This window comes from Protopterus annectens, chromosome 6.part0 (assembly GCF_019279795.1).
Source record: "Protopterus annectens isolate FY-2018-M chromosome 6.part0, PAN1.0, whole genome shotgun sequence".
In the NCBI taxonomy this organism is placed as follows: Eukaryota; Metazoa; Chordata; order Ceratodontiformes; family Protopteridae; genus Protopterus; species Protopterus annectens.
In genome coordinates, this window is record NC_056737.1 from 709,282,285 (window position 1) to 709,309,453 (window position 27,169).

A 27,169-nucleotide genomic window follows, 5' to 3' on the forward strand; every position below is an offset into this window, starting at 1 on the left:
ACAAGAAACACCACACAGAGTGAATCAGTGCTGGAGTGCAAACAGACACATCTACAAATCTAGAGGTAAAACATGACGCTGCCCATTAGACTACACACATTCTCTGTTAGACTAATTTCCCTAATAACTCCTATGATAAGAAATCACACCATCACGTACTTTCTAAAGACTTCTCACTTTTCTAAGAGATGAGTTTTCAGTTAAATGAGTTCAACCATTTGGGATTCATTCAAATGAGCATTCAATCAAGTGACACAGACCAATATATATACAATATGAGTGTCAGTCATTTGATTATGAGGGTCTGCATCTGTGTGTGTGTTTTTGTGTGTGTGTGTTTATATATATATATATATATATATATATATATCAGCAAACCAAGCCCAAAAGACAGGAAAATTAATAGCAACAACAGTCCCAAAGGATGGGAACGTCTGATGAAGCAAAGTTTTTCTTTGTGAAAGTGCTTACGTTTTGTCTTTTAATAAATTCGTGGCTATTTTATTTGAACAGTTCCTGGTATTTGTTCTATGAATCATTGGGATATCTGCAACATCTCGCTACTTTGTCAGGACTCTGATGATGCCTTGTAAGGTGAAAGTGCAAAGTCCTACATTAAAACTACTGTGTTTTTAAAAGAATTTTGTTTGGTTCCTGAGGCTTTGTTCCATATTTAGCTGCTACCTGGTTGACTGGTGTTCTGGTGTGCAGTGGCCGTGGAGTTATTGTTTTATTCGTTTTTGCTAATAACCTTAATTGGGTTAGCCTTGTGGTTTTACTCTTACATACATTTCCGACACTCCTGACTTCCTCATACAATACCACAACTCCTCTCTAGGCACCCTGTCATATGCTTTCTCTAAGTCTAGAAAAACACAATGCAAATCCTTCTGACATTCTCTGTACCTCTCCATCAACACTCTCAGAGCAAATATCGCATCTGTAGTGCTCTTTTCTGGCATGAAACCATACTGCTGATCACTAATCATCACGTCCCTTCTTAACCTTACTTCCACTACTCTTTCCCATAACTTCATGCTGTGACTGATCAGTTTAATCCCTCTGTAGTTACTACAGCTCTGCACATCACCCTTATTCTTAAAAATCGGTACCAAAACACTTTTTCTCCATTCCTCAGGCATCCTTTCACTTTCCAAGATTTCATTAAACAATCTGGTTAAAAACTCCACTGTCATTTCACCTAAACACCTCCATGCTTCCACAGGTATGTCATCTGGGCCAACAGCCTTTCCATTCTTCATTCTCTTCATAGCTATCCTTATTTTCTCCTTGCTAATCCATTGTACTTCATGATTCATTATCCCTACATCATCCAACCTTCTCTCCCTCACATTATCTTCATTCATCAACCCCTCAAAGTACTCTTTCCATCTCCTCAACACACTCGTCTCGCTTGCGAGTATGTTTCCCTCATTATCCTTTATCACCTTTACCTGCTGCACATCTTTCCTAGCTCGGTCCCTCTGTCTAGCCAATCGGTACAAGTCCTTTTCTCCCTCCTTAGTGTCCAACCTTTCATACAACTCTTCATATGCCTTATCCTTAGCCTTCGCCACCTCTCTCTTTGCCATGCACCTCATCTCCTTATACTCCTGTCTACTTTCTTCATCTCTCTGACAATCCCACTTCTTCTTTGCCAATCTCTTTCTCTGTATACTCTCCTGTACTTCCTCATTCCACCACCATGTCTCCTTGAATTCCTTCCTCTGTCCAGATGTGATACCAAGCACCTTTCGAGCCGTCTCCCTTACTAGCTCTGCTGTAATTACCCAGCTATTTGGTAATTCTTCACTACCACCCAGTGCCTGCCTTAACTCATCCCTGAACTCCACCTCACAATTACCCTTTTTCAATTTCCACCATTTGATCCTAGGTGCTGCCCTCACACTCCTCCTCCTCTTCTTGATCACCAGCATCATCCTACAAACCACCATCTTATGCTGCCTAACTACACTTTCTCCGGTCACCACTTTACAGTCTCCAATCTCTTTCAAACTGGCCCGCCTACATAAGATATAATCCACCTGTGTGCATCTTCCTCCACTCTTGTATGTCATCCTATGCTCCTCCCTCTTGTTAAAATACGTATTCCCCACAGACATGTCCATCCTTTTCGCAAAATCCACTACCATCTGACCTTCTGCATTCCTTTGTTTAACACCATACCTACCCATCACTTCCTCATCCCCTCTGTTCCCTTCACCAACATGCCCATTGAAATCTGCTCCAATCACCACTCTCTCACCCTTGGGTACAGTCATCACCACTTCATCCAATTCACTCCAAAATTTTTCTTTCTCATCCATTGCACACCCAACTTGTGGAGCATATGCACTAACAACATTCATCATTACACCATCAATTTCCAGCTTCATAAACATCACTCTATCCGACACTCTTTTCACCTCCAAAACACTCTTAGCATACTGTTCCTTCAGAATAACTCCTACGCCATTTCTCCTCCCATCCACACCATGATAAAACAATTTGAAACCCCCTCCGATACACCTAGCCTTACTCCCCTTCCATCTGGTCTCTTGCACACACACTATACCAACCTTCCTTCTGTCCATCATATCAGCTAGCTCTCTCCCTATACCAGTCATACTGCCAACATTCAAAGTTCCGACCTTCACTACCACAGTCCTAGCCTTTCTCTTCTCTTCTCTTCCTGCCTTTGGCCATGTCTTCTGCCTCTTCTCCTCCTTCGGCCAACAGTAGCCCAATTTCCGCCAGCACCCTGTAGGCTAACAGTACTGGTGGCAGTCGTTGTTAACCCGGGCCTCGTTGTATATATATACAACTCCAGGTCACACTACAGTAGGGAGAAGGGTAAATTCCCTGATCCTTACTGTACTGCGATCTCTATTCAAAAGCTTTGAGTTTTCGGAATATCATTCATATAGTCTCACGCATATGAATTTCAATTTTCTGAAAACTCAAGCTTCTGATAGGGACCTACATATACACAAGCACACACACACACACGCACACACACTGAGAGACAGGCACACCTTTCTTTCTTTCCTTTCTTTTCTATCTTTCTTGTTTTGTTTGTATCAGTCTAAAATCTGCATGATGCACTTTTGTGTTGTGATAATCATTTCTTATCTGTTAGGTTCCCTTCTGAGAAACAGTAGTAGGTGTTTAACAGTGTAGGTCAATGCTGCCTCATTAGAAGCTTTACTACAACAGCTTTCCTGCTGAGGAGGAAAAAGAATTTGTCCTGCCTGTATCTGAATATGTCTGGAGAGAGAAAGAGAAAGAGACAGCGATGCCAGTACATGCCTGAGATTAAATGCATGGCTTCCAGTAATGGTTTGTTTTTATTCATCTGTATGGATGACAGAAAACTAAGACTAATACATTGCTATTCAACATAAATTGTAATAAACAATTATTATAGAAGGAGTAGGATGTAAAACAACCAAATACTAACCAGTCCAAAACCATTATTATTATTAAAGATAGGGCTTAACTAAGACATTTTTAGGAAGGATGGCAGAGCAAGGACGAACTTTGTCCTTCCAGAAGGGGAACTACACTGTAATAAGGTAATGCTAATAGACTAGATGAATGAAGTGACAAATGGATTACATATTGTCCATGCAGCGCTTCATGCACAATACGACAATGTTTAAATTACAGAAGATAGTTCACAGTGCTTCGCATTTTCCATATATTATAGTCTTAAAAATGTAACTAGGATACTGAAAAGTGTAAATGCTATTATCTTGGAATACTACAGAAAAAAATGATCTAATTTGGAATACCTTCTGTCTCCTACAGGTTTTACCTTCGGTGTTATCGCTTTGTCATTGGGATGGTCTTTGCCATAAATGAAATTAATCACACTCCAGAACTACTGCCTAACACTACACTGGGATTCCACATTTTTGATACTTGCTTTTCAGAAACCCGAGCATTAGAGGCTGCAATGTGGTTATCCTCTGGAGAACAGGACTCTATTCCCAACTATCATTGTCCATCCAAGTCTGTAATCCCTGCAATTATTGGAGATGGAGTTTCACAATGTGCACTTCCTGTTGCCAGACTGCTTGGACTCTATAAATTCCCACAGGTAGTATCAAAAATGTACTGCCTCAATTGTACTTAAAATAGGTTACTTATTATCATGGCCCTACCAAACAATGACATCTAAGCCTGCCTGTTCAATATTACATGCATGCCATTTTTTTTTTTCAATTTAAGAAATGTGTTTGGTAAAGAGATATGGTATTCTTTCAGAGAAATGGCAAAATGACTATAGCTTTTTCTGGATATATTTGTAAAACAGTCTGTCAGTAATACACCAACAGCAACCAGGAAATATAAAGTAAGGTCAGCAGAAATCAGAGCATGTTGGCAATGCAAACAAATTAATTTATTTGTTTTGGCTTATTTATTCGATAACCAGGTGAGTGAGCTGATCTGTAACATAACCTTCTCAGCAACATCCTCAGCCAGAGGTTATGCAGCAACAAAAGAATGTAATTATTCAGTAATAAGAAATACTTTACAATGTACATCACATTTTGTAATCAAATGTAGAGTAGAACAGTATATATAAAATATGGGCACATTTAGCGTATAACAGTATCATTGATGTTTTTATTCACTTAACACACACGCCATGATAATGCAAATGAGAAATGCTACGACTTAAGCATGATATTAATAATCACAGTGTATATAGTGTGCCATGGCATTAGGGGTGGTGTGAGGAGAGGCCTAATCGGCCATGCCCTAGTATACCTACAAATATGAAGAAAGGCAGCATTGTATAGTGTAAGCAGACACATGTTGGTAATATCAGTACCATTCTTTAGTTTTGTATTTCTATAATGTACAACAAGCTTCTACAGCTGTGGTGAGCTAATTTCCATTGTCCCAGAACCAGTCATCAGTGACAAGTGTCAATACTGTGGCTGTCATGCACATGTTCTGGCAAGACATCAATTATCAGAGTATGAAAGGTATGAGTGCAGTGATGCAAGTGGAAATGACTGACCAGAATTTACATACTTACACTGTTACAGCCACTGTGTATGATACCACAAGAACGTAGCTGTCCAGTATAAGGCATACAACTGCATCTGTCCACATCAATACATACTGTTTAACTGTGTCTTCACAAAAAAAGAAAAAAACTGTTACAACTCATACCAAGAATTGCATGGCGCTGCTTACACACATGCCTTTACAAAGCATAGAGTGGGACAAGCATATGATTGTCAACATATAATACACGTCAAGCATTTTTCATATGTAGGATTCTTGTACAGAATAGTGGATTCCTGTTTTCTAGGACAGCTACAACACATCAATGGTGTGTATCCAATAACTGTGCAATGATAGAGTAGATAAATGTGTGATGGACAGAAGCAGCCATGCATGGTGCTCTGGATATGATTAGCAGGCCTGACAGTGGAAGAGCTAATGAAGGAGCTATACTTACTGATCTCTCCATGGAGAAAGGATGGATTACATGCCAGGGAGGAGTGTAGATGCTGTGTTGCCTGGAGTCTGGAGAGCACACTGAAGTGCACACCAAGATAGGTGCTTCATCAAGGAGATAGAACAATTTACCTCACAGCCAGGAAGCCTAACCATGAGCCTGGAACCAGCACAAAGGATAAAGTTTAATTCCCTCTGGCTACAGTATGATGCTTTCTCCCTGCTAAACATGACCCTTGTCCCTTATGGCTGAAGGGGAATGAAAGGATCAACTGGTTGACCAGGAAAGGAGAGCTAATGGTCAGCATTATTAGTTTAATATACATGAATAAGAGTGACACTGGCATAATCAGCCGACTTGACACACAGCACCTACAATGAATTCAAGTAGAACATGAAGAATGACATATTTCTTCCAGGCTTGTATGGTGGCTAACATTTACCAGCTTATCACTGCACAGTCATTAGACACAATTTGACTGTTGCATAGCTATCCCTAGGCTATTATATCTGCAGTTAATTGCAATGGCATGCAGGGAGGGGCAATACAATGCCTCAGTGCAGTAAAAGAAAAAAGTAGAAATGCCATGCCATGCCAGACCACTGCCAGAAAACAATAGAACACAGCACGATTATTATGTCAGGCCATTTGGTGCATGCATTACTCCAGATGTATATCACCCAAAATACAAGACCAAGCATTGCTTGCCAATCTTTGCAAGCAACTGCACCCAAATGCTCTTGATGCAGTCTCCTATCCTCCACTAAAAGTCACAAGTACTACTAGATTAGACAACCTCCCTTCCATCCTCTCTGGCAAGTTTCTTCAGTGCCCATGCCATTAATCACTACCAGGTTGCCTGGTTTACAATCAGGTTCAGATTGCCTGGATCCATTTAAGACTTTCTCCCACAGTTCTATGTTGTTGGCCTCAACTTTTGCCTCTCATTTCTGAGATTTCATTCATGACTCTGACATCTGATGATGAGTCAGGTAGGCATCTGTAAATAATGGTATTAGGAAGACATGATCAGTCTCGCACTTTATGACTAAAATACACTTACTACTGGGATTACTGACTGTTATATATTTCTTTTAGTGTACCCTGCTACAGGTGCAAGCAGCCCTGAACTTTTGTCAGTGATACTAACTGTATGTCAGCCATGGCAGCTCTTAATCATTCTAACTCAGCCATAAATCTGTCCTCACAGCAGCCCAGAATTATGTAATTAATAAAAAAGAGCAAAACCATTGATACACAGGACTTCTCATTGGTGGACACTTCTAAATCTCAACTGTTGCCCATCCAGTATCTTAAGCAGCTAGTTCAGAGGACCAGGGTGACACACTGGCACAATCAGGAGCAGCTTTTACCACATCCAGGAGGGAGGAGTAACTGAACCTAGCCATCATATGGATGGGATGCCTATGAAGTGACAAACCCCTCCTGCAGGACATGAACAGCCAGCAGTAGCCAGAAACGAACATGCAGAGAGCATTGATACACCTGAGGACTGGAGGACGCTAAGGATATGACATCTGCCTTTGTCTGCACATGTTCTGGAGCAAGCATAGCATGAGATACTAACTGAGACACTGTGTGGTATGTCACAGATCCTTAGGAAAAAAGCACAATGGGACTGAAAGATGCCAGGTCAGTTGTTGGGGTATATGTGAGTACATTCTCTCAGAAAATTCTTGAGTCATTGTGTTAGGACAGCTATAAATAACGACCTTGATAAATGTTGTTTTTTTTCTTAGCACATACACAAACAGTGCATGCCTGTGGCCAGAGAACTCCAGGGCCTGCTCCTGTTGGTAAGGGATGCTAGGTCAGCCCATGGTGTCTAGTCTAGCTGATTTCATATCAGTGATATGCACACTACACTGTAGCTGGCTCTTAAGATCAGAATCTCACACACTTCCTCCTCTAACTCACCCACAATGAATCTTAGCCTTGCCATGCCAGTGATATGGGGGACACCTGCTATTGAGCATGGTGCATCTGTCATTGGAATGCAACATGGTAGTGGTAAACTATCCAGTGGAACATTTCAGCTATATACCACCATTGACCACGTTGAAAGATGTAGGCTGCTCACCAAATCATATGCCTTACATCCATATGTCCTACAGTATTTGTTTGCTTATCATTGTCATCTGTGCACCATGATGCATGTACACATGATGGCAGTTATTCCATATATGACCATTGTAATGTGGTTCAACTACAGTTTATGTCTAATGCCATGGATACTTAAGACAAGCACATGTAAAAATGCCTTGTACTGTATTCACCATGGCTATCTGTGTACAGTAGCATATATTACATGCTATGGTATTAGACTTTGTCTTATAAATTTGTACAGGCATATATCATACATGGGCTTCACATGCACTGTTCACTTTTCTCCACTTCTATGTTGCCATCATCTCCAGTGTGATTAGATGTTTATTCCTTATCAGGTACCTCAGACTGTTATGTGATGTCCCCAATACTATAAACTAAGAGTACACACACTTACCTGTTGGCATTCAAAGGGTACCCACTGTTAAACCTGCCAAAGCACACCAAACAATGTAATTTACTTACTTTATTTATTATGTTTTATTGATTAATTTGCCCAGCTGGCCCATGCTCTTTGAAAGTACACTGAAGTCTCAGAAATTATATACACCCAGTGACCATCTGAGATGTTTTCTTCCACGTGTATTACAGGGCATGCCAAATGTATCCACACTTTTGAATCAGGACTTTAGTAACCAGGAAACATGCAGTATCATGCTCCTGGTCAGCTTGTGTGCTTTATTGTAGGCTTGCCTTGCAAGTGATTCAGTTTGGTGTACAGGCATCATTATCTGTGGCTGCAAGAGGTGTCCACTGTTACCTGCAACAATGTAGCAAACAACATAAATTGTTTACTTTCTTTATTCTGTTTTGATGACTAATTTGCCTACTTGGACAATGTTCAACCCCGTGTTCAATTAAATCAGTGGAAGAGCCATTTTCACTGGAAGTAATGGAAAAGAAGTTCCAGCATGTGCAAACAGTAATATTAGCATAACATTAATACAATCAATAGAAAATAATTGATTTGACAAAAGTGGTATAGGGATAAAAACAGAGAATGGTTGAATTGTAATGTAACCTTAAATTAATGCAAAATAGAGAAATTAATTTCCTTTTATACTTAAAATTATAATACACTTAGGTTATATAAATAAATTATTGTGAAAGAGTAGTAGAAAGAAAATAGTAATTTTTGAGGGCGTGTTTCGGCGAGTAGAGGTGAAAGGGATGGATAACATAAAGTAATAGCTGTGGAAAGAGGGAAATGTCATGATACAGTGTAATATAGAAAGGAGAATGGAAAGATGACTGCAGTGGAAAATGAAGGAAAAGACAGATGGAGGGGGATGATGAATTACAGGTAAATCAGGTAGAAAAAGCATTGGCATATATGGTGCAATAATGTAGAAGGGAGAGTGGAAGGAAGAGTGAATACTCGAGGTGAGCAGAAGGAGTAAGAGATAGACTGTGATAATAGAGTAGATGAGATGGGGATAAGTCAGACATTGTTAAGAGGTGAGATGCTCCCAGGTCACTATGCAATTGTTTTCAGGAAATGTGTAGAAGAGGAAGACTTGAAAATACTACATAAATTAGTGCTAGCTGTTAAGTAGTATTATGGTGAAAATTCTGGAATTTCAGATAACATTAAATTGATTGTCAGTGTAATCCATCCATCCATCCATCCATCCATCCATCCATCCATCCATCCATCCATCCATCATAGGTAAATAGGTGTTTAGTAGACTATTGACCACAAGGGCCATTTTTAAACGTAGCCATGCACCCCAAATCTCTGACAAGCTCTAGTACCCTTGGCAAGTGTAATCAGGGACATGGGAAATGAAACTTAAAAGTAGGAGCCTGGGAAATGAACCATTTACAGGCTACCTGATTCCATTAGAGACGGGTTCCTATTATGTTGTCGAATTCTTGAAACTTCGAACCTGAGAACATCAAACTCAGATGTTCAAAGTTTCAAGTATTGAAACGTAAAAAAAATAAAATAAAATAAAAAACCTAAAACCTACCTAAGATTTCCCTTTACCACACTGTAGTGCGATCTTGGAGTTGGTATATTTAAAGAGCGGGGGGTGGGGTGCAGGGGGGCTTGTCCCCCTGCTTGCAAGACTTTATTCTGTTTTTTTTTTTTTTTTTTTAGCGCTATTGAAGTTCTGACACTTCAAACATAAGGATTCAACCTTATGGTGTTCGAAGTTTCAGAACTTCAATAACATAGTAGGAACCCATTAGAGACAAAGTTGCTAAACCATCCATCCATCCAATTCATCCAGCCACAACCCTTTTTTACCATTTTTGCACATGGGGTCAGGGTATCACATCAGTAGTGACAATCATGTAGAGCCAAGGTTCATATTTTCAGTGTAATGAATGCTGCAATTGCAAGCATGTAGAAACTCGTAACAGTAACATTTTTCCAGAGCTAAGCAAAGTTTAATGAATAGTGAGCATCTGTACATTGTTTTTGAATTCTGGGACTTGAAGCAAAAAAGAAAAAGAAGAGCTTAGATTTCTGTTAGCCCATCAATGAGATACTAAAATGGCATATATATATATATATATATATATATATATATATATATATATATATATATATATATATATATATATATATATATATATAATTATAAATTAATTCTGAATGAGGTTCAGTTGTGGTAACTGCATTCTGGTTGTAAAGATTGTCCAATTAAGTTAGTTAAGTATTAGACAACAGTAGGTAATAATTTATACAATTTTTATGATATATTGTACCTTTGCTAGGCTAAAATGCGTGATCAATAAATGACAAGCAGCCACAGAGAATACCTGGTAGTAAAGTGATTCTTCTTGACTAAGGATGTAAGCAGTCCATTGCCTGATGAAGATTATCAGTTATGAGATTCTTTGTATGGAGATTAAATTGGGGTGCTTGGCCTACCATGAGACCTAAGCACTTGTTTTGGCAAGAACAATGCTGAATCCATTACATTCTAATGAATAAATGAGTGCTGATATACCTATGGCATTTGGACCTAGTACAAATGACATACATTCATATTAAAAGTACTAAAAAGAATGGCTGAGCCAACTAATTGGTATTGTACAGCTGTAAATGTAATTGGCAGAGTGGTTTTAAGCATTTTAGTAAGCCTGATGACTATATCTTGGCAGAGTTAATACAGTCTAGGCAGGAGATCGTATGCACAGTATTAACAAAAATGGAATATAGCAAGAGGTATAATGCAGATATTTCACAAGCACCTGTTGAAACACTGCTGTTCCATTTTACACTTCATTTTCATTCTTAGCAGGTAAATAGTAAATCAGTCAATATGCTGAAGGCTGACATCTACTTTCAAAAGACAGCATGAATGACAGTACTGAATGCTTTGGCAGGTCAAGAATTAAGGCTGCTACATGTTTGTTGTTGTGGAGTTGATCACAAAAATATTATTCATAGATACATGTTGAGATCAACTGTTCTGTTTTAATAGACATGCCTTTAATTGTATATCTATGGACTTAGTTCTGGGAATGTTGCTACTGGACATGTTATGTCAATTTATTTAGATTGGATAATGCAATAGAAAAGCCACCTTTGTTGAGAGAAAAATTATTGCTTAGTGATGTCTTAAATCCCTGGGTGATGCTGCATTAAACAGGTTACCAATTGGTGCTGCCAGGGAAGCCACAGTCTGTAAGAATCTACAGTTGTTGAATCACATGCTGTCATATGCTTTATCTAACAGTCAAGTATACACAGTGTGCTTAGTCTCATTCTAAGCTGAAAATAGAAGAGTCTGAGAACCTGTGAAAAGAAGAATATTTTGAATGGCATGGCACATTTGCCATAATATCCCTAAAGCAAGTGAATTACCAATTAATTAGCTAATTGGGGTTAACAGTTGTCATCAGGGCAGGCATTCTTTTATTTACCTAAAAAGACCTTTTGATTATTTCTAGGGAAATCCATACCTTTATAGAAAAGGTGAGTTGTTCTTGAACACAGATGTAAAGATAATATTGGAAAAAAACAAAAAAGGATATTACTGCTTTTTTTACACAAATATGAAAGTGCAGTACATTAAGATGTAACTTATGAAAAAGGTGAAACATAAAGTAGATAAAAAACTAAACATGGACTGCATTATTCTTAGATGATGCACTATAGTACTATAGTGCTTATGTCCTAAATGTAATTGTGACTTTGAGAAAAAAATATGTACAAGAGACTTTATTGACCAAATATTACAGCGTTAATTGTAAAAAGCGAAATCAGTAAAGGATGTATATGAGCAGTTGTGCATATGAACAATACATGTATGCATGTATATAAATTTATCCTCCACCCCTATCCCTTTACCAAGACAACCCCCTTTCTTTTCAATTGTTCTGTCTCTGTTCTTTCCAAACCACCTTCCAGTATGCATTTCCACAACTAGTAAATATACCAAACCATCCTCAGAAACTAAGCCAAAACAATCAAACACAGCTTTCAACTCTAACCCCCACCCCAAACTACAGATATAATAACCTAAACACCATCTGATCCACAAGTTTTAACCATACCATATCCAGCAAAAAGGAAAATACCTACTCTACCAACTTTTGTGAAATGTTTAAGATTCTTAGTTAGACTCACAGCACTAATCAATGTCCTACTAATAGATTATTTCACTAAAACAAATCCAGGCTATATATATATATATATATATATATATATATATATATATATATATATATATATATATATATATATAACACTTATCCATTTCCATCTAAATAAACAAATACCAATAGTCCTACACAGTTCAGGGAGTATTAGAAATAAACAGCTGGACACCTTTCTAATCACCTACAGCCATGACAGAGCTGGAATAACAGAATGATGTATAAAGACCCCACCAAACTGAACCAACTCTTTCCTAATTACATCTATCTATTCAACAGCAGATGATAGAATGGGGGACATACTCTTTTCCTTATAAACAACAACATAAAAGACAGTCCAGTAACACAAAAAAACTTCCCTCCCATCTATATTCACACCAAGCCACCATCCAGAATCCCCTATATACCCCAACTTTCATTTAAAAAACTGAACCAAAGGCATTACCAAATACACTGAAAGCATATGCCCAGATGCGCACACATGTGCTGATGGTATACTGGCCTGGTTAATTTTACTGTACAAAGAACATTTACTTATCCCCTTGCATAACCTACATAACATATGTCTCTTCTTAAATACTATGCTATCTCATTGGAAACAACCTATAGTAAAACCCTTCTCCAAAGTATCCAAACCATAAAACATCAAATATTTCATAAACATGTCAATACTAAGAATCCTAGGCAAAATATACAAAAAACTTATCTTCATTCATCTTACAGATTATATCCAAAAATATGGCATCCTCTCACCTCACCAACATGGTTTCTGGTATGGTCACAGTGTAATGACAGCTTTATATAGTAACATAGGCAATATGCTCCAAAGCCTGGAAAAGGGACATTTAACAGGATCTAGTTTACTGACTTGATAAAAGCATTCAACCTCATTGATCATGAACTTCTTCTAAAAACCATTATCTCTTCAGGCAACAGCCACCCTTCTTTCCCTTGGTACAGAGACTTTATCACTGACAGACAAATTCAAGTTCAGATTGGTTTACCTACCTCTACATCCTAAATTTTAAGCAATGGTATACCACGTGTATCTCTCTCGTCTATCTACACCACTATGTTCCTTTTTTATCAGTGCCTCCCAAATGAATTACCATAAATCACAGTTATTTTATAGGCAGGCAATGTGTTTACCTACTGTGTAAACTCCTTCCTATCCACAATCAAAATAACAGGACCACTCTCAACTATCCAACTGACTCACCAAAACAAATTAATTCATACCCCCCCCCATCAAAAAAGACATAAAGAGCTCGTTGGAACAAAACAACTATCACAACAGTACCAAACCAATGGGCAACACAGCATGTCAACTAAGAATCTTTAAAGAAAACCTAATATTTCAGGTACCAAAACCTAAAATTCCAACACCACGTCTCCACCACCAAGGCACAAATAAAATTGTTACTCTTTCGGTAAAAAAAAGGTCTTACTTTCTAACCTCAGAAAGCAGAGCAGCAATAGACAAAGGCCTCCTCGTCATATAGTTTGAATATGGCCTACTAATCACAGCTAATATCACCATGGAAAACCTTAACTATCTATAAACCACAGCTAATAATATCTGCAGGTTTATGGGCTTAGCTCCTAAAAGAAAGCATCACTGTAATATATTTGCAAAAGCAAAATGGCTACCAATATAGCAGAGGAGCAATCTTCATGTTGTCTCACTTACATATAAACTTTTAAATCATCAGGCCTTGCTCTTTTTCTCCAACAGCTTTACCAAAATAATTACCTCCTACAATCTGAGATCCCTTTCTTTTGAACATCCCTTTCACCCCCAAAAAATAAGCTTTACTGTAAAGGTGCATCTTCTCAACAAAAAGGCCCCAGTATTTGGGAATCCCTCCCAAAGAAACTCAAATTGATCTCCTACTTCAAAATGTTCCACACCCAAACATATATTTTTTTTAATTTAAGGATGCCTTTTATAAATGTTATGCCAAATAAAGCATTACTTAAAGGCTCCCACTGTTATTTCTTTTCTTCAGATTACTGTCAGACTCTGTTTTCTTTTAACTTAGAATCTTTCACATCTTCCATATCTACTACATCAAAGCCATCACATGGTCTCCCTTTACCTATTCTCCCCATTTTCTGCCCTCCTCAAGAATTGGAATTCAATTTACTCATTAATAATTTTAATGCATTTGTTGACTAGGTTAGAGCACTGTTTTCAGTTGGTCATTTTTAGGCTTGTGTAGGAAACCTTTGTGCAATATGCATTTCTTCTTTGTAACAGCCATTTGAATCCTGTTACTGCATCTGCCCAAAATTAACCTGAAAATGGTCCAGTAAGATCCACCTCAGTTAACAAAATGAAAAAAAAAAATCAATAAAATCCTAAAAATGAGCACAAATAAGAATATTTAGTCCACTGTGTAGATATTTTTTCTATATTATTTTCCTTGGTAGATCTTTAAAGCTTTATTAACACCTTTTGTATATCTTCAGAAAGTTATTACCATTCCTAGGCCAACAACAATTCTAATAAAAATATACTAACTTCACCATATCTACTCTGCATACTGAAACTAAAGCAAAAGTTCACACACTGGACATGCAAAGCACAAATATACACACAACACCAAAAGGCTGTAGTCCAGCTCACTTAAAACAAGTTTGAACAACTGCAGCTTAGAGGTAAAAAAATAAGCACATGGCAGCAGGATGTAGTTGTTATAAACTTTGAAAAGTCTGCAACAGCAAAGAAAAAAACAGAATGGCTGTTAATAAACCACTCTTAGATATAGTAAAACCGATGGATATTTCCATAGTTCAGTCTAAATGTATCAAGTTAAAGCATTTATGTTATCCAGAACAGAATGTTTTATGATAAATTGACCCTGCAGCAATATCTGAACATGAGTTTTCATACTAAAAAGAAACCATCTTTATTTCCTGCAAAAGACATGATCTGTGAGGTCACTGACATAAAGTCAGTCTCAGTTGTACCATGGAAAAGATTAAAATATTGATAGAATTTGATGTTCAAGAGCAATAATTAATAAAAGAAAGCAATTGGAGAATGAAGTTAAGGATACTGCTCATCCAGATGTTTTTGTTTCAACTGCAGGAGATCACAGAAGAGAGCAATAAGCAAGAACAATTGATCATAAAAAGGAAGAAAAAGCAAATCAATGGAAAACATAATGATCATGAAAATAATAGGTTATTTATTCAGCATCAATGTAAGAAAAGCTGTTCAGTGTGAAGCATGCTCTTCTTCAGGAGAATTTTAGTAATTTACTCTGATTATGACAGCAGTAGCAGTCTGTCTGTGTCATTTAAAAATGTGCAAAAGGGTTTGACAGGTGAAACACATGAAGTAAAGGCTTCCTCTAGAGGTAGTCATGGAAGTTTTTGTGGTCATAGGTTAATAAGGAGGAAACACTATTATAATTTTTTCAAGTCAAAAACACTTGCAGGTATTCAGTTTACATGGTATTACTTTGGACATTGAAGTTCTCAGTTTACTATCAACTCATTTATTCCCACTACTTTTCCAACAAGGGAAGATGTCCAAATTAATGTATATAAAGTTTGTAAGAGGACTAGACTGCATGAATAGATTGGCAAGTCACAAAGGGAGGAACAGACCATTTCACATGATTCAGTGGATAATTTTGTAAGTACTTGTGACTTTGACTTAGCCATTTAGGATTATGAATTTTTTCTAGTATTTCTAGTGAAAATAATGCATATTTTCATGAACAAGACAATGTAATAGTAGGGAAGGGGTATGCTGGAATTATTTTACCACCTTTAAAAGTTAGTAGCAAGTTTATATCTAGCAGACAAAAGGAATGTGTCAATGTTTTTGAAAATGTTTGCAAATATGAATAATTTAAAAAAATGACTGCAAAGCAAGGAATGGTTGACAATGAAAAAGCATATAAGCAATGAGAAGAGATGTAGTAATCTGCAAAACTGGCAAAGGGAATAATGCTGAGATTATGAATTAAATGATTATTAACACATGTGTAATATGGTATTAACTGTTGTCTCTGAATATTGTACTATAGATGATAGTTCTATACAGCATCATTTAGAGCTTTTAATTTGATAAATAAAGGAGTTCTGTTGATTTTTTTACCTATGAAGATGTTCAAAAGTTACACATCAAGTATTGGAAGCTATTTAAAAAAACATTTATTGAATTATCACTTGTAACATAAGCAAAAGTACAGTTTTGTACCTACCATAAATGTAGATGTTCGAGGATCCACATTGCTGCAGTCCTAACTATTGGGGTAGTCCGCTGTCCAGTCGGCCCGAATACCAAAGTATATGGCTGACGTCGGTCAGGGCGCATTAGACTGACGTCAGTACGTCAGGGTACTAATGCGCATGACCGACGTCATATCCTCAGTCTTTTCTTGCCCCAGATGTCAGAAGACCCTGAAAAGATAAGGCCCAAAACCCCAAAAAACACCAAACATACCTGCACCAAAAATATGTACAATATATACAAACTCAGCTGAACATAACCTCACCTACACAACCACCCCTAACACAGAGGGGAAGGAGGGAGGGTAAATTGGACTGCAGCAATGTGGATCCTCGAACATCTACATTTATGGTAGGTACAAAACTGTACTATGTTCTTCATTCCACATTGCTGCAGTCCTAACTATTGGGTAGAATCCCAAAGCAGAGGTAAGGGAGGCTGGTAAATCATAAAGAAGCAGGAGCTGATAACATGCCTTGCAAAATGGCTGTTGCAAAACCAGCCCTAGACTTAGAGTAGAGAGGAAGGTGGTAATGCTTAGAGAAAGTGTGCACTGAACTCCAAGTAGCTGCCTCCAAAATGTCCTTAGTTGCCACCCCCCTTAGAAAAGCTGTTGAAGTGGCAGTAGCCCTAGTGGAATGAGGCCTAATCCCAGCTGGAATCTCCTTGCCATGATGGGAATAACAAAAGGCAATGCAAAACCCAATCCACCGAGAAATAGTCTGTTTAGACACAGGCTTGCCCTGAGAACTCAAAGCAAAAGAAACAAACAACTGCTGAGACTGCCTAAAATCCTTAGTCCTGCTCAAGTAATAACGCAATTGCCTGTGTACATCTAAAGTGTGCAAAATCTTTTCCCCTTTGTTTTGGGGATCTGCATAAAACGTAGGCAAATGAATAGTTTGGTTTAAAGCCACACTAGAAACCACTTTAGGCATAAAGGAAGGATTAGTACGTAATGATACCCTATCCTTATGAAAAATCAAAAAAGGCTCAACCGCCATAAGGGCCTGTAACTCAGAAACCCTTCTAGCAGAAGTAATGGCCAACAAAAAAGCAGTCTTCCATGACAAGTATTTCAGTTCAGCAGTAGCTGCAGGCTCAAAAGGTTGTAGAGTAAGTTTCTCCAACACAAAATTGAGATCCCAAGCAGGAGTAGGAGCTCTACGTGGAGGTCTTATATTCTTTGCTCCTCTAAGAAATTGCTTGAACAAAGGATGTGAAAACAATGGTGGGTCACAATCATAGTGAGCTGAAATTGCTGCAGCATGAATCTTAATGGAAGAGAAAGACAAACCTTTGTCCAATAACTCAGTAAGATATTGAAGAGCCACACTCAAATTAGGCTCAGAAATCTCCAAATTCTTTGCTGCACTCCAAAATAAAAATCTCTTCCATTTTTCTGAGTACACTTTCCTTGTACTGGGTCTCCTGGCTTCCATAATCACATTTAAAACTTGTTGAGGAAGTTGAGACCTACTGTCTCTCAAAACAGAATAGGCCAGGCTGTTAGATGAAGAGAGTGAAGCTTGACATTGAGCAGGTGACCTTCTCTCTGAGACAACAGGTGTGGAATCAAGGGTAAAGGCCATGGAGGCTTCTTTACCAGACTCCTCAGTAATGGGTACCAGTGCTGCCGAGGCCAATCTGGAGCTATTAAAATCATCCTTGGCTTGTCTTGTCTGACCTTTAGAAGCACCTTTGGAAGAAGAGGCAGAGGTGGAAACGCATACACATGAAGATTTTTCCAACTGAAAGAAAGAGCATCCACTTTCCAAGCTGTGTGATGAAACCTCTTTGTGCAAAACTTTGGCAGCTGGTGGTTTAGTGGAGAAGCGAACAGATCTATGTCTGGAGTTCCCCAGGACACTGTCAACTTTTGAAATACATGAAGATCCAGTTTCCACTCGTGGGGATCCATGATTTGTCTGCTTAACACATCTGCTAAGGAGTTCTGTGCTCCCGGCAGAAACCTTGCCTGAAGAGTTAGTTGCAAGCTGAGCGCAGTCTCCCATAAAATCATTGCTTGTCTGCACAATGGGTAAGAATGTGTTCCCCCTTGTTTATTGATGTACCACATGACAGTTGTGTTGTCTGTTAGAATCAACACCTGCCCTGGAAGAAGTAACTCCTTGAAAGCAATTAATGCAAACTGAACTGCCAACATCTCTTTCATGTTGATATGTAGATGCTGTAGTCTGGCAGGCCACTTGTCTTGTATCCACTTTCCATTTAGATGAGCTCCCCAAGCAACATCTGAGGCATCTGTCGTTAGAATCTGACTTGCCTCTGGCCGGGTCACAGAGAGTCCCTTGTTTAGGTGACATTCCTGAGCCCACCACAAAAATTCCTTTTGAATGCAAGGTATTATTTGAATGACAGTGTCCAAATCCTGGCAGTGCTGTGTCCACAGATTTTTGAGATACCATTGTAGCTTCCTCATATGCAGTTTGGCATTGGGAAGCACCAGAATACAAGATGCCATGAACCCTAAGGCTTGAAGGACTGTCCTTGCAGTCAGCCCGGACTGAAGAGAAAGTTGATGGAAGTAACTGGAAAGATTCTTTTGTTTGTCCGGGGTTAAAAAGGCCATCTGGGCTGCTGTATTCAGTCTCACACCCAGAAAGCACATGTCTTGAGAGGGTACTAGACTGGACTTTATTTCGTTCACAGAATACCCTAGGCATCTTAGCACTGCTATAACATATTCCAGATGCTGTAGAAGGTCTTCCTTTTCTTGAGCCAGAATCAGGCAGTCGTCCAAGTAAGGATAGATTTGAATTCCTTGCAGCCTGAAGTAAGCTATCACTGGAGCCAGAACCTTTGTGAATACTCTGGGCGCAGTAGATAAGCCAAAGGGCAATACAGAGAACTGATAATGAGAATTTCCAGCTCGAAAACGCAGATACTTCCTGCAACTTAGTCTTATAGGCACATGAAGGTAAGCTTCCTTGAGATCTAAAGTTACCATCCAGTGATCTTTGCCCAGCAGAGGTAAAAGTTGTTGTAACGTCAACATCTTGAACTTGGGAATGTCCAGATAAGTGTTGAGGATAGATAAATCCAAAATTGGTCTCCACGTGTTCCCCTTCTTTGGTACTAGGAACAGGCGAGAATAAAATCCTAGGCCCCTTTCTGATACAGGGACTGGCTGAATGGCCCCTATTTGGAGTAACAAAGAAATTTGCTTGTGAGCCTCTTTCCTTTGTGGAGGAGGAACGTCTGGCATGCCTTTGAAAGGGGGCAACGTATGGAAATAAAATCTGTAACCGTGGTGAATGATATCCAACACCCATTTGTCTTGAGTAATTAAATCCCAATTTTCTTTGAAAAGAGACAGTCTTCCTCCCAAAGGAGCTGCCAGACGAGAATCTACTGGCAGCTGAAAAGGCAAGTCATTGGGTCTGTTTACGAAAGGACTGACCCCTGCCCTCACCAGAAGTCTGAGCAGGTGAACTCCCTGTTCTAGGCCTAAAAGAACCTTGAGCTCTGCCCCTACCACGTCTAGACCTACCCCTAGACTGAGAATCATAAGCAGGATATGTCCATCCCTTAGTAGGCCAATTTCTACTAAACTTCGGTGGCTGCACCTGCAAAAAATCTTTAACAGTTTGCATAGACTTAGCTTTGTCCTCCATTTTCTTTAAAACTGCTTCCACAGGCGAACCAAACAACACATCAGACTGTAAAGGAGCATCCAAAATCCTTGTCTTAACATGCTCAGCCAAATTCTGATCCCTCAACCAGGCATGCCTGCGAAGAACAGAACTAGTGGCAGCCACCCTCGAGGAGGCCTGTACAGCATCAAAACCACATTGCAAAGAATGCTTACCCACTTGTTCAGACACATGAACTAAATCTAGCAACTCTTTACACTCAATACCTTCCGCCAAAGCATCCACCTTAGATTTCAATTGTGAAAGGAGATAATTTTGATATTTTAGCATGTGAAACTGACAATTCAACGCCCTCATGGCTAAAGTGGAAGAAGTATACACTTTCTTTCCCCATCTATCCAAAGCCCTTGCCTCTTTATCAGATGGAACAGGATTTTTAACAACAGAGGCCTTAACACCTTTAGGTCCCTGAGAAACAGTTTCCGGGTCTGCCCTAGGGCTCTTAAAAAGATACTTATGAGCTTCAGGCACCCTATAATACCTATCAGGTTTAACAGGGGCAGGAGGCAAAGAATCAGGGTTCAGGGAAGCCTCTGCAAAAACATCTTCCACCACATTCAACACAGGAGGAATAGCTAAAGGCCTATGCTGGGGTAAAAACAAGAATTCCCTAAGCCTTTTTCTGGAATCAGAGTAATCTTGGCCTTCCCATTTAAAGTGCTCCCTCATGGAATGCAGAGTTTCTGAAAAAGAGAAATCCTCAGGAGGAGAAGCTGTAGGAGTGGAATCATCCACATCAGAATCAGAATAAGGGGGGTATTCCTGCAAGTCTTCCGCAGAAGACTCAGAAGCCTCTGAACAGTGTTCAAAACTCTCAAACTCAGGTTCCACCCTAGGCCTCTTATCAGGAGGGGGCATAGAACCTCTAATCATAGTAATCAAATCTTCTGCCATTTTAAGCATATGCTTCTTAGGCACAGAACCTGAAGTACTAGGAGAAGCCCCCACTGAAGCTAAACTTGGCCTACCTCTCAAAGAAGTTTTGGAAACAGAAGGAGAGGCCCTAACTACCTTGGGAAGAGAGGGAAGAACAGTTACCTGAGAAGCCCCCTCAGCCTGGCCTACCTTCTGAGAGGGTACATCCTGTAACAGTAAAGTCTCTGCCTGAGACTCCAAAGAAACTCCTGGCAAAATCTCTGGCTCCACTGAGCCTTCCAAAGAACCGACGTCCGGGACTGCCGGTTCATCAACCTTAGGCTTTGCTAATTTGTCCTTGCGCTTTTTGGACGAAGCGGGCGTCGGAGCATCCGACGGCATTTTATAATTACAACGCTTCCCAAACACTAACCTGGCACAGTCTAACCTTCTCTTAATAGTGCGTTTGTTAAATCTAGCACAAGAGCGGCAACCAACAACGTCGTGCTCAGGCCCTAAACAAGGTATACACAAAGTATGGTAATCCCTATGAGGTATCTGTTTCCCACAAGAAATACAGTTATTCACTTTTTCTGACATCCGGTTAAATACTGAGGCAAGAAAAAACGAAAATAATCCCCAACGGGGTACTTAGCCAACTTTGATTCGGTCTGAAACTCTGACTTCAGAAACTTTCAGAACGCCAACCTGCACTCGCAAAATTGCTTCTGCATCGGACCATGCGGCAAAAAAGACTGAGGATATGACGTCGGTCATGCGCATTAGTACCCTGACGTACTGACGTCAGTCTAATGCGCCCTGACCGACGTCAGCCATATACTTTGGTATTCGGGCCGACTGGACAGCGGACTACCCCAATAGTTAGGACTGCAGCAATGTGGAATGAAGAACATCTTATAAGTAATCAAACCATATTAACAAGTTCATATTTACAAACATTATACATCACATGCATCATTTTATACAGTATAATCAAACTGTTACATAAACTGTTCCATTCCTGCCTTCTCTTAAACCTTATTCTTCCTCCAAAAATTTGTTCTGTATATATTGTTCCCACAGTTTCCATTTTTCTATGTAATTTACTCCTACCTTTTTCTAAAGATCCCATTTCCTGTTATTTTATCTCTGTTGCAATATTTACTACTTCAAGTGTGGTTAGTTTAAAAATAAACTTTGATTTCCATTTTCTAGTAATACAGTCTCCAATGTGCATAATGATATGTGGAAACTCAAGTAGAATAGTTGTCAGAGTTAGATGTTTTCCAACAGAATATAAGCATTTTGTTGCATAATATTATAAGCCAATTTGTGGGTAAATTAAATTCTTATGTTAAGAAATCAAGTGATGAGGTGGAGAGTTTAAAAGTACAGCAAAAATAGTATTTTGGTTTAAGTCTTCATGTGAACAAAATCTTTATTCAGTGATTCTGGGTGGTTCTGGTTTATAAGTAGTCAAAGAAAAAACAAACAGTACTCCAAGCTGTATAGGTCAGACCAATAAACTTTTAATCTAGATTAGCACTTTCATCTTGAAACAATACAAAACTTTGTTAGATCTGATGAAGTTTTGTATTGTTTCAAGATGAAAGCGCTAATCTAGATTAAAAGTTTATTGGTCTGATCTATATGGCCTGGAGTACTGTTTGTTTCTTCTTGATCTGCAGTATTTTTGGAAATTTTCAGTGTTTATAAGTAGTCACACATTATCTTGAAGAATATCTTTTTGCTTCATATATACTATAATTACTGCACTTTTGTTTGATGCATGATATACTTAGATATGAGAAATGTTAGTTTTTTGCAGAAGAAGGGTGCAGCAATGAAAGTTGCTTTAGCTCTACCTAATGAGAATATTTTTATATATAGCTTTGAGGGCTTTCATTTTGAGTAATAAACATATACATATTATGAGTTACGTTTCTCTGGAAGAGTGATAGAAATGATGCAAAGACATTTGTTCATGGTGTAAACAGTAATGGTAGTGGCATTAGTTTGAAGTTTAAAGTTTGAAATAATGGAGAATAGAGTATTTTTTGAAGTAATGGTGAAGAAAAAAGGACAATGCAACTAAGCTGTATAGAACATAGTCTTCAGCTAATAGTTTCTGCCTCATTTGATTAAATAATTACTCTTTGGTGAGTTTATTAGACTGAAATATAAAATCATTAATCCTAATTAATTGGCTGCTGTGTTTGATGACAATGAAAGAACGTCTACTGAGAGAGGATATGGGTCTGTTTTATTCAGAAATGCAAGATGTAAGATTGAAAAGCAAATGAATGTTAGACAAGGCAAATACTACAGAAATCGTTATCTGATCAAACAGCTTTCAGAAGATATGAATGCTGAAATTTTGTTTTGTGTTTCTAAGTATACTGTTGTATCTTTCGGCTTTTCCCGGTTAGGGGTCGCCACAGCGGAACTCCGGTCCGCTAATGATTGGCAGTAGATATTTACATACCGAGTTGCTAGCCCTGATGCACAACCTTCAATGAAGGTACACCCATTCACGCATGTCTTCACACAGATTACGCTTTAGCTGAGAATCGAACAGGACATTTTACTGTGAGGCGACAACGCTACCACAGCACCACCACCGCAGGTTGTGTTTCTAAGTATACTACTTTTTTATTTTGTTTTTCAAGTACGTTAAAGAAAAATGTAGAATTTTGTTAGCAGATAAAAACTGAAAGAATGCCTACTATATCTTTCTTTCTATTTTCAATGTTTTTAGGTTGAGAAGTATGGATGCACACCTGCCTAACTGAAGGAGTCACACCTCATTTCTTACAAAAGGGAGGGTCAGGCACAGACAGACAGGCTAGAAAAAGGTGTGAGCCTTTATGTTAGACATAAGAAATAAAGCAGAGAGCTACTTTTGAAGAAAGAGTAAGAGAGATGTAAGGTTGTCTGGCAGAAGGAGGAAGTATTTTGGATAGATACACAGGCATGAGGCCTGCACAGCATAAAAAGATGAGTACCACAGGCATTAAGTCAAGTGGTAGAGGAATCAAACTATGAGCTGCTTTTCTAACCTGAATTTTAAGTAATTTACCTTGACTAAATTTAAGTAACTTGTGTAAAAGTCTTTCAGCTTTTCCTGGTTAGGGGTTGCCACAGCAGAACTCCCATCCGCTAATGATTGGCAGTGGATTTTTATGGTGCCGAGTTGCCAGCCCGATGCCCAGCCTTCAAAGAAGGCACGCCCATATGTTGAAATGATAAGAAGGCACTGTAAATAATCTGCATTGCACAGTCACTGTAACCAAATTACACCAAAACCACACAGTGAGTCTCCAGAGTATTTGCTAATATTAAATCACAAATCCTTGCATTCATGTATACATATATCACTACACAGTCAAAACCAGCACAAAAAATAATGTAAAAATAGAATAAACCACACAGAATTCCAGATGAGTATGTATAAAAGGAGGGGGAGGGCACTCCCTAACACATGCACTGATGATGCTAAGGCAAAACCTGGTTTGTTGGTGAAGGTGACTTGACCTGTTAGCCATTAAAGTTGGCTAAGCATCTATTTCTGGACTTCTGTGTGGTTTATTCTATTTTTACATTATTTGTTGTGCTGGTTTTGACTGTGTAGTGATATTGGATAGCTAACCGAGCATAATTTCACCGAGCACTGGTTTTGGTAGTTATGGTATATATATATATATATATATATATATATATATATATATATATATATATATATATATAATTCCACTTTGAATCATCAAAAGCTTGAAACATCGAAATTCTAATCATCGAGACCAGAACATCGAGTTTCAAACCATTGAAGATTCAAAGGGAACGTAAAAAAAAGAAAAAAAAAAACTCTAAAAACTATTTTATGTAGGGGGGCTTCACCACCCTGCACCCCCTATGTGGGGGGCTGCGCCCCCACACACAGCCAACTTTAATATACCAACTCCGAGATCACACTACAGTGGGGTAAAGGGAAATCTCCATTTTAGCGCTTTATGCAGAATCGCTAAATGGGAGATTTCCCATACCCTGTCTGCTGTACCATCACAGAGATGGCACATTCACAGACACAGTGTGCAAGGCACCTTACTGCCCTGTAGAAACACTAGCTTTTTCCCTTTTTTACTTACCTTTTTCTTCCCCTTGATAACATCGATGTTCTAAACACTCGATGATATGGTCTTGACCATATGAATTTCGATGGTTTAGAATTTCGATGTTTTCAAGTGGAACCATATATATATATATATATATATATATATATATATATATATATATATATATATCGGTTCATAGGTTTATACTAGGCTATCTGCCCTAAGGCATTTATAAGCCTAGCCCAAAGTTTTGTGGCTTATGTTAAAAAATACTGTGCCCATTAGTTTGTTGTGCCTCTGTTCAGCAGTGACACAAAGATGATTCCCGGGGTAAACCTATGATCTCCCATCCACCGGTCAAGATTTCTCTTGAACAGAGCCAGCGAGGTGCTCTGCCTCACATGGACCGGGATTTTATTCCACAGCATAGGGAGTCTCTGGGTGACAAATCTATCCCTCCAGCATGTCCTATTTATATCCGTGCTAAGGTTTAACTCGCTTGCTCTAGTGGATCTGGTAGATTTGGATTTTTTGAGGTGGAGCATGTCCATTAATTCCGGGTTGGACATGGCCTTGTATGTCAGGCACAGGTCACCTCTGAGCAGGCGGTATGCGACTGAATAGAGCTGGAGTTTCTTCAGTCTGGCAGCATATGACAGATTTTGGAGTCCCTTTATCCTTTTGGTGAGGAACTTTTGGGGTCTCTCCAATTGCTGCAGGTGGCGGGTGAGATACATCCCGAATGGGTCATTGCACTCGATCATTGGTCTGATAAGTGAAGAGTACAGGGGAACAATGACCTCACTTGATCTGGATGTGAATCCCTTCATGATCAGGTGGGCAATGTAGAAGGTCTTTCTAACCACTTTAGCAATGTGAGTGTCAAACGAAAGGCCACTGTCAACCTGGGTCCCCAGATCCCTGATAACCTCTTCTGTGCTTAATGGATTGCCACCTATATGGTAGCTTGGGGTTACCTTGTTTTTCCCGAAGGGTATGACTATACATTTTTGGCATTTAACTTCAGGCCATGGCTCTGGCACCAGTTATCAGTTTCCGTGAGACCCCTCTGAAGGATATCTGTGTCCAATGTACTTTCCACTATGGCGCCCAGTTTGCAGTCATCTGCAAACTTTGTCAGCCATAGTCCTCCTATGTTTGCCTGTACTTCTGAGAAGTAGATGCCGAACAACAGGGGGATGATGAGATCTGTAGTGGTGGCTCTATGCCCTTTGAACTGTTGACAGGCCAATAGCTGCTATTAGGTATAGCCTAGGAGCCTCCCTTTCCTACCTCAAAAGGTATAGGCAATTACCCAAACCTGTCAACATGTCTAGCCCAGCCATGACTCTGAGCTCTGAGCTCCATGAGGACTTACAGTGATGTATCGCCATTACATCAGCATGTCACCCATAACCATCCAATGAAGAAAGGCACATAGCCAGAGCCTCATCATTCCTGTCTCCCTCTCTCTCTCTTTCTCTCTTTCTCCAAGCCAGCTTCAGCAGGTGCTCAAGCTGCTAATCAATCTTGTGTCTTTTGGGTTGCAGTGAGGGCTTTATCCAACTCCCCACTAGACCTGGCTGCAAAACAATTCTTTTACTAAAGTTTTTACAAAACTAATTAATGCCAGACACTGCATCTTTTAATTATTTTAGCAACATCTAGTACACAAAGCTTAAATTTCTGCTACACTTCCTTTCCATCTATTAATATTACTGTATATTTTCAGCCTAAGCTTCATTTTAGGTTATTGCTAACTCACATTTTATTTTACCTTCATACAGGTCCTCAGCTATTTTTTTTCAGTGTGCATTTGTAATTTCACGCACTGTGTAGAAATCCATAACATTAGATAAGGTCAGGACTGTTTATCTTAAAAGCCTGTCTTTTGACGGATTATTTCTTATAAAAAAATCTTCTACTATCTCTGAATCATGCAGCTCACCAACATCACAGGTTTTTACAGTATTCTATTTGAATTAAATCTTGCTTCCTTGTGAAGGGTAAATCAAGTATAAATGGTAGTTTTTGGCTAAGCAATTTCTGCCTT

At 38.9% G+C, this 27,169-nt stretch overlaps 1 protein-coding gene across 1 annotated transcript in view; it reads left to right on the forward strand.

The window, feature by feature from the left end:
- Nucleotides 1-3,519: 3,519 nt before the first annotated feature.
- Nucleotides 3,520-27,169, forward strand: part of LOC122803882 (extracellular calcium-sensing receptor-like) — a 119,902-nt gene continuing 96,252 nt past the window's right edge. Inside the window, exons 1-2 of the mRNA XM_044073563.1 lie at nt 3,520-3,575; nt 3,811-4,102. Coding sequence (XP_043929498.1) covers nt 3,520-3,575; nt 3,811-4,102 — 348 coding nt within the window. The remainder of the gene's footprint in view (nt 3,576-3,810; nt 4,103-27,169) is intronic.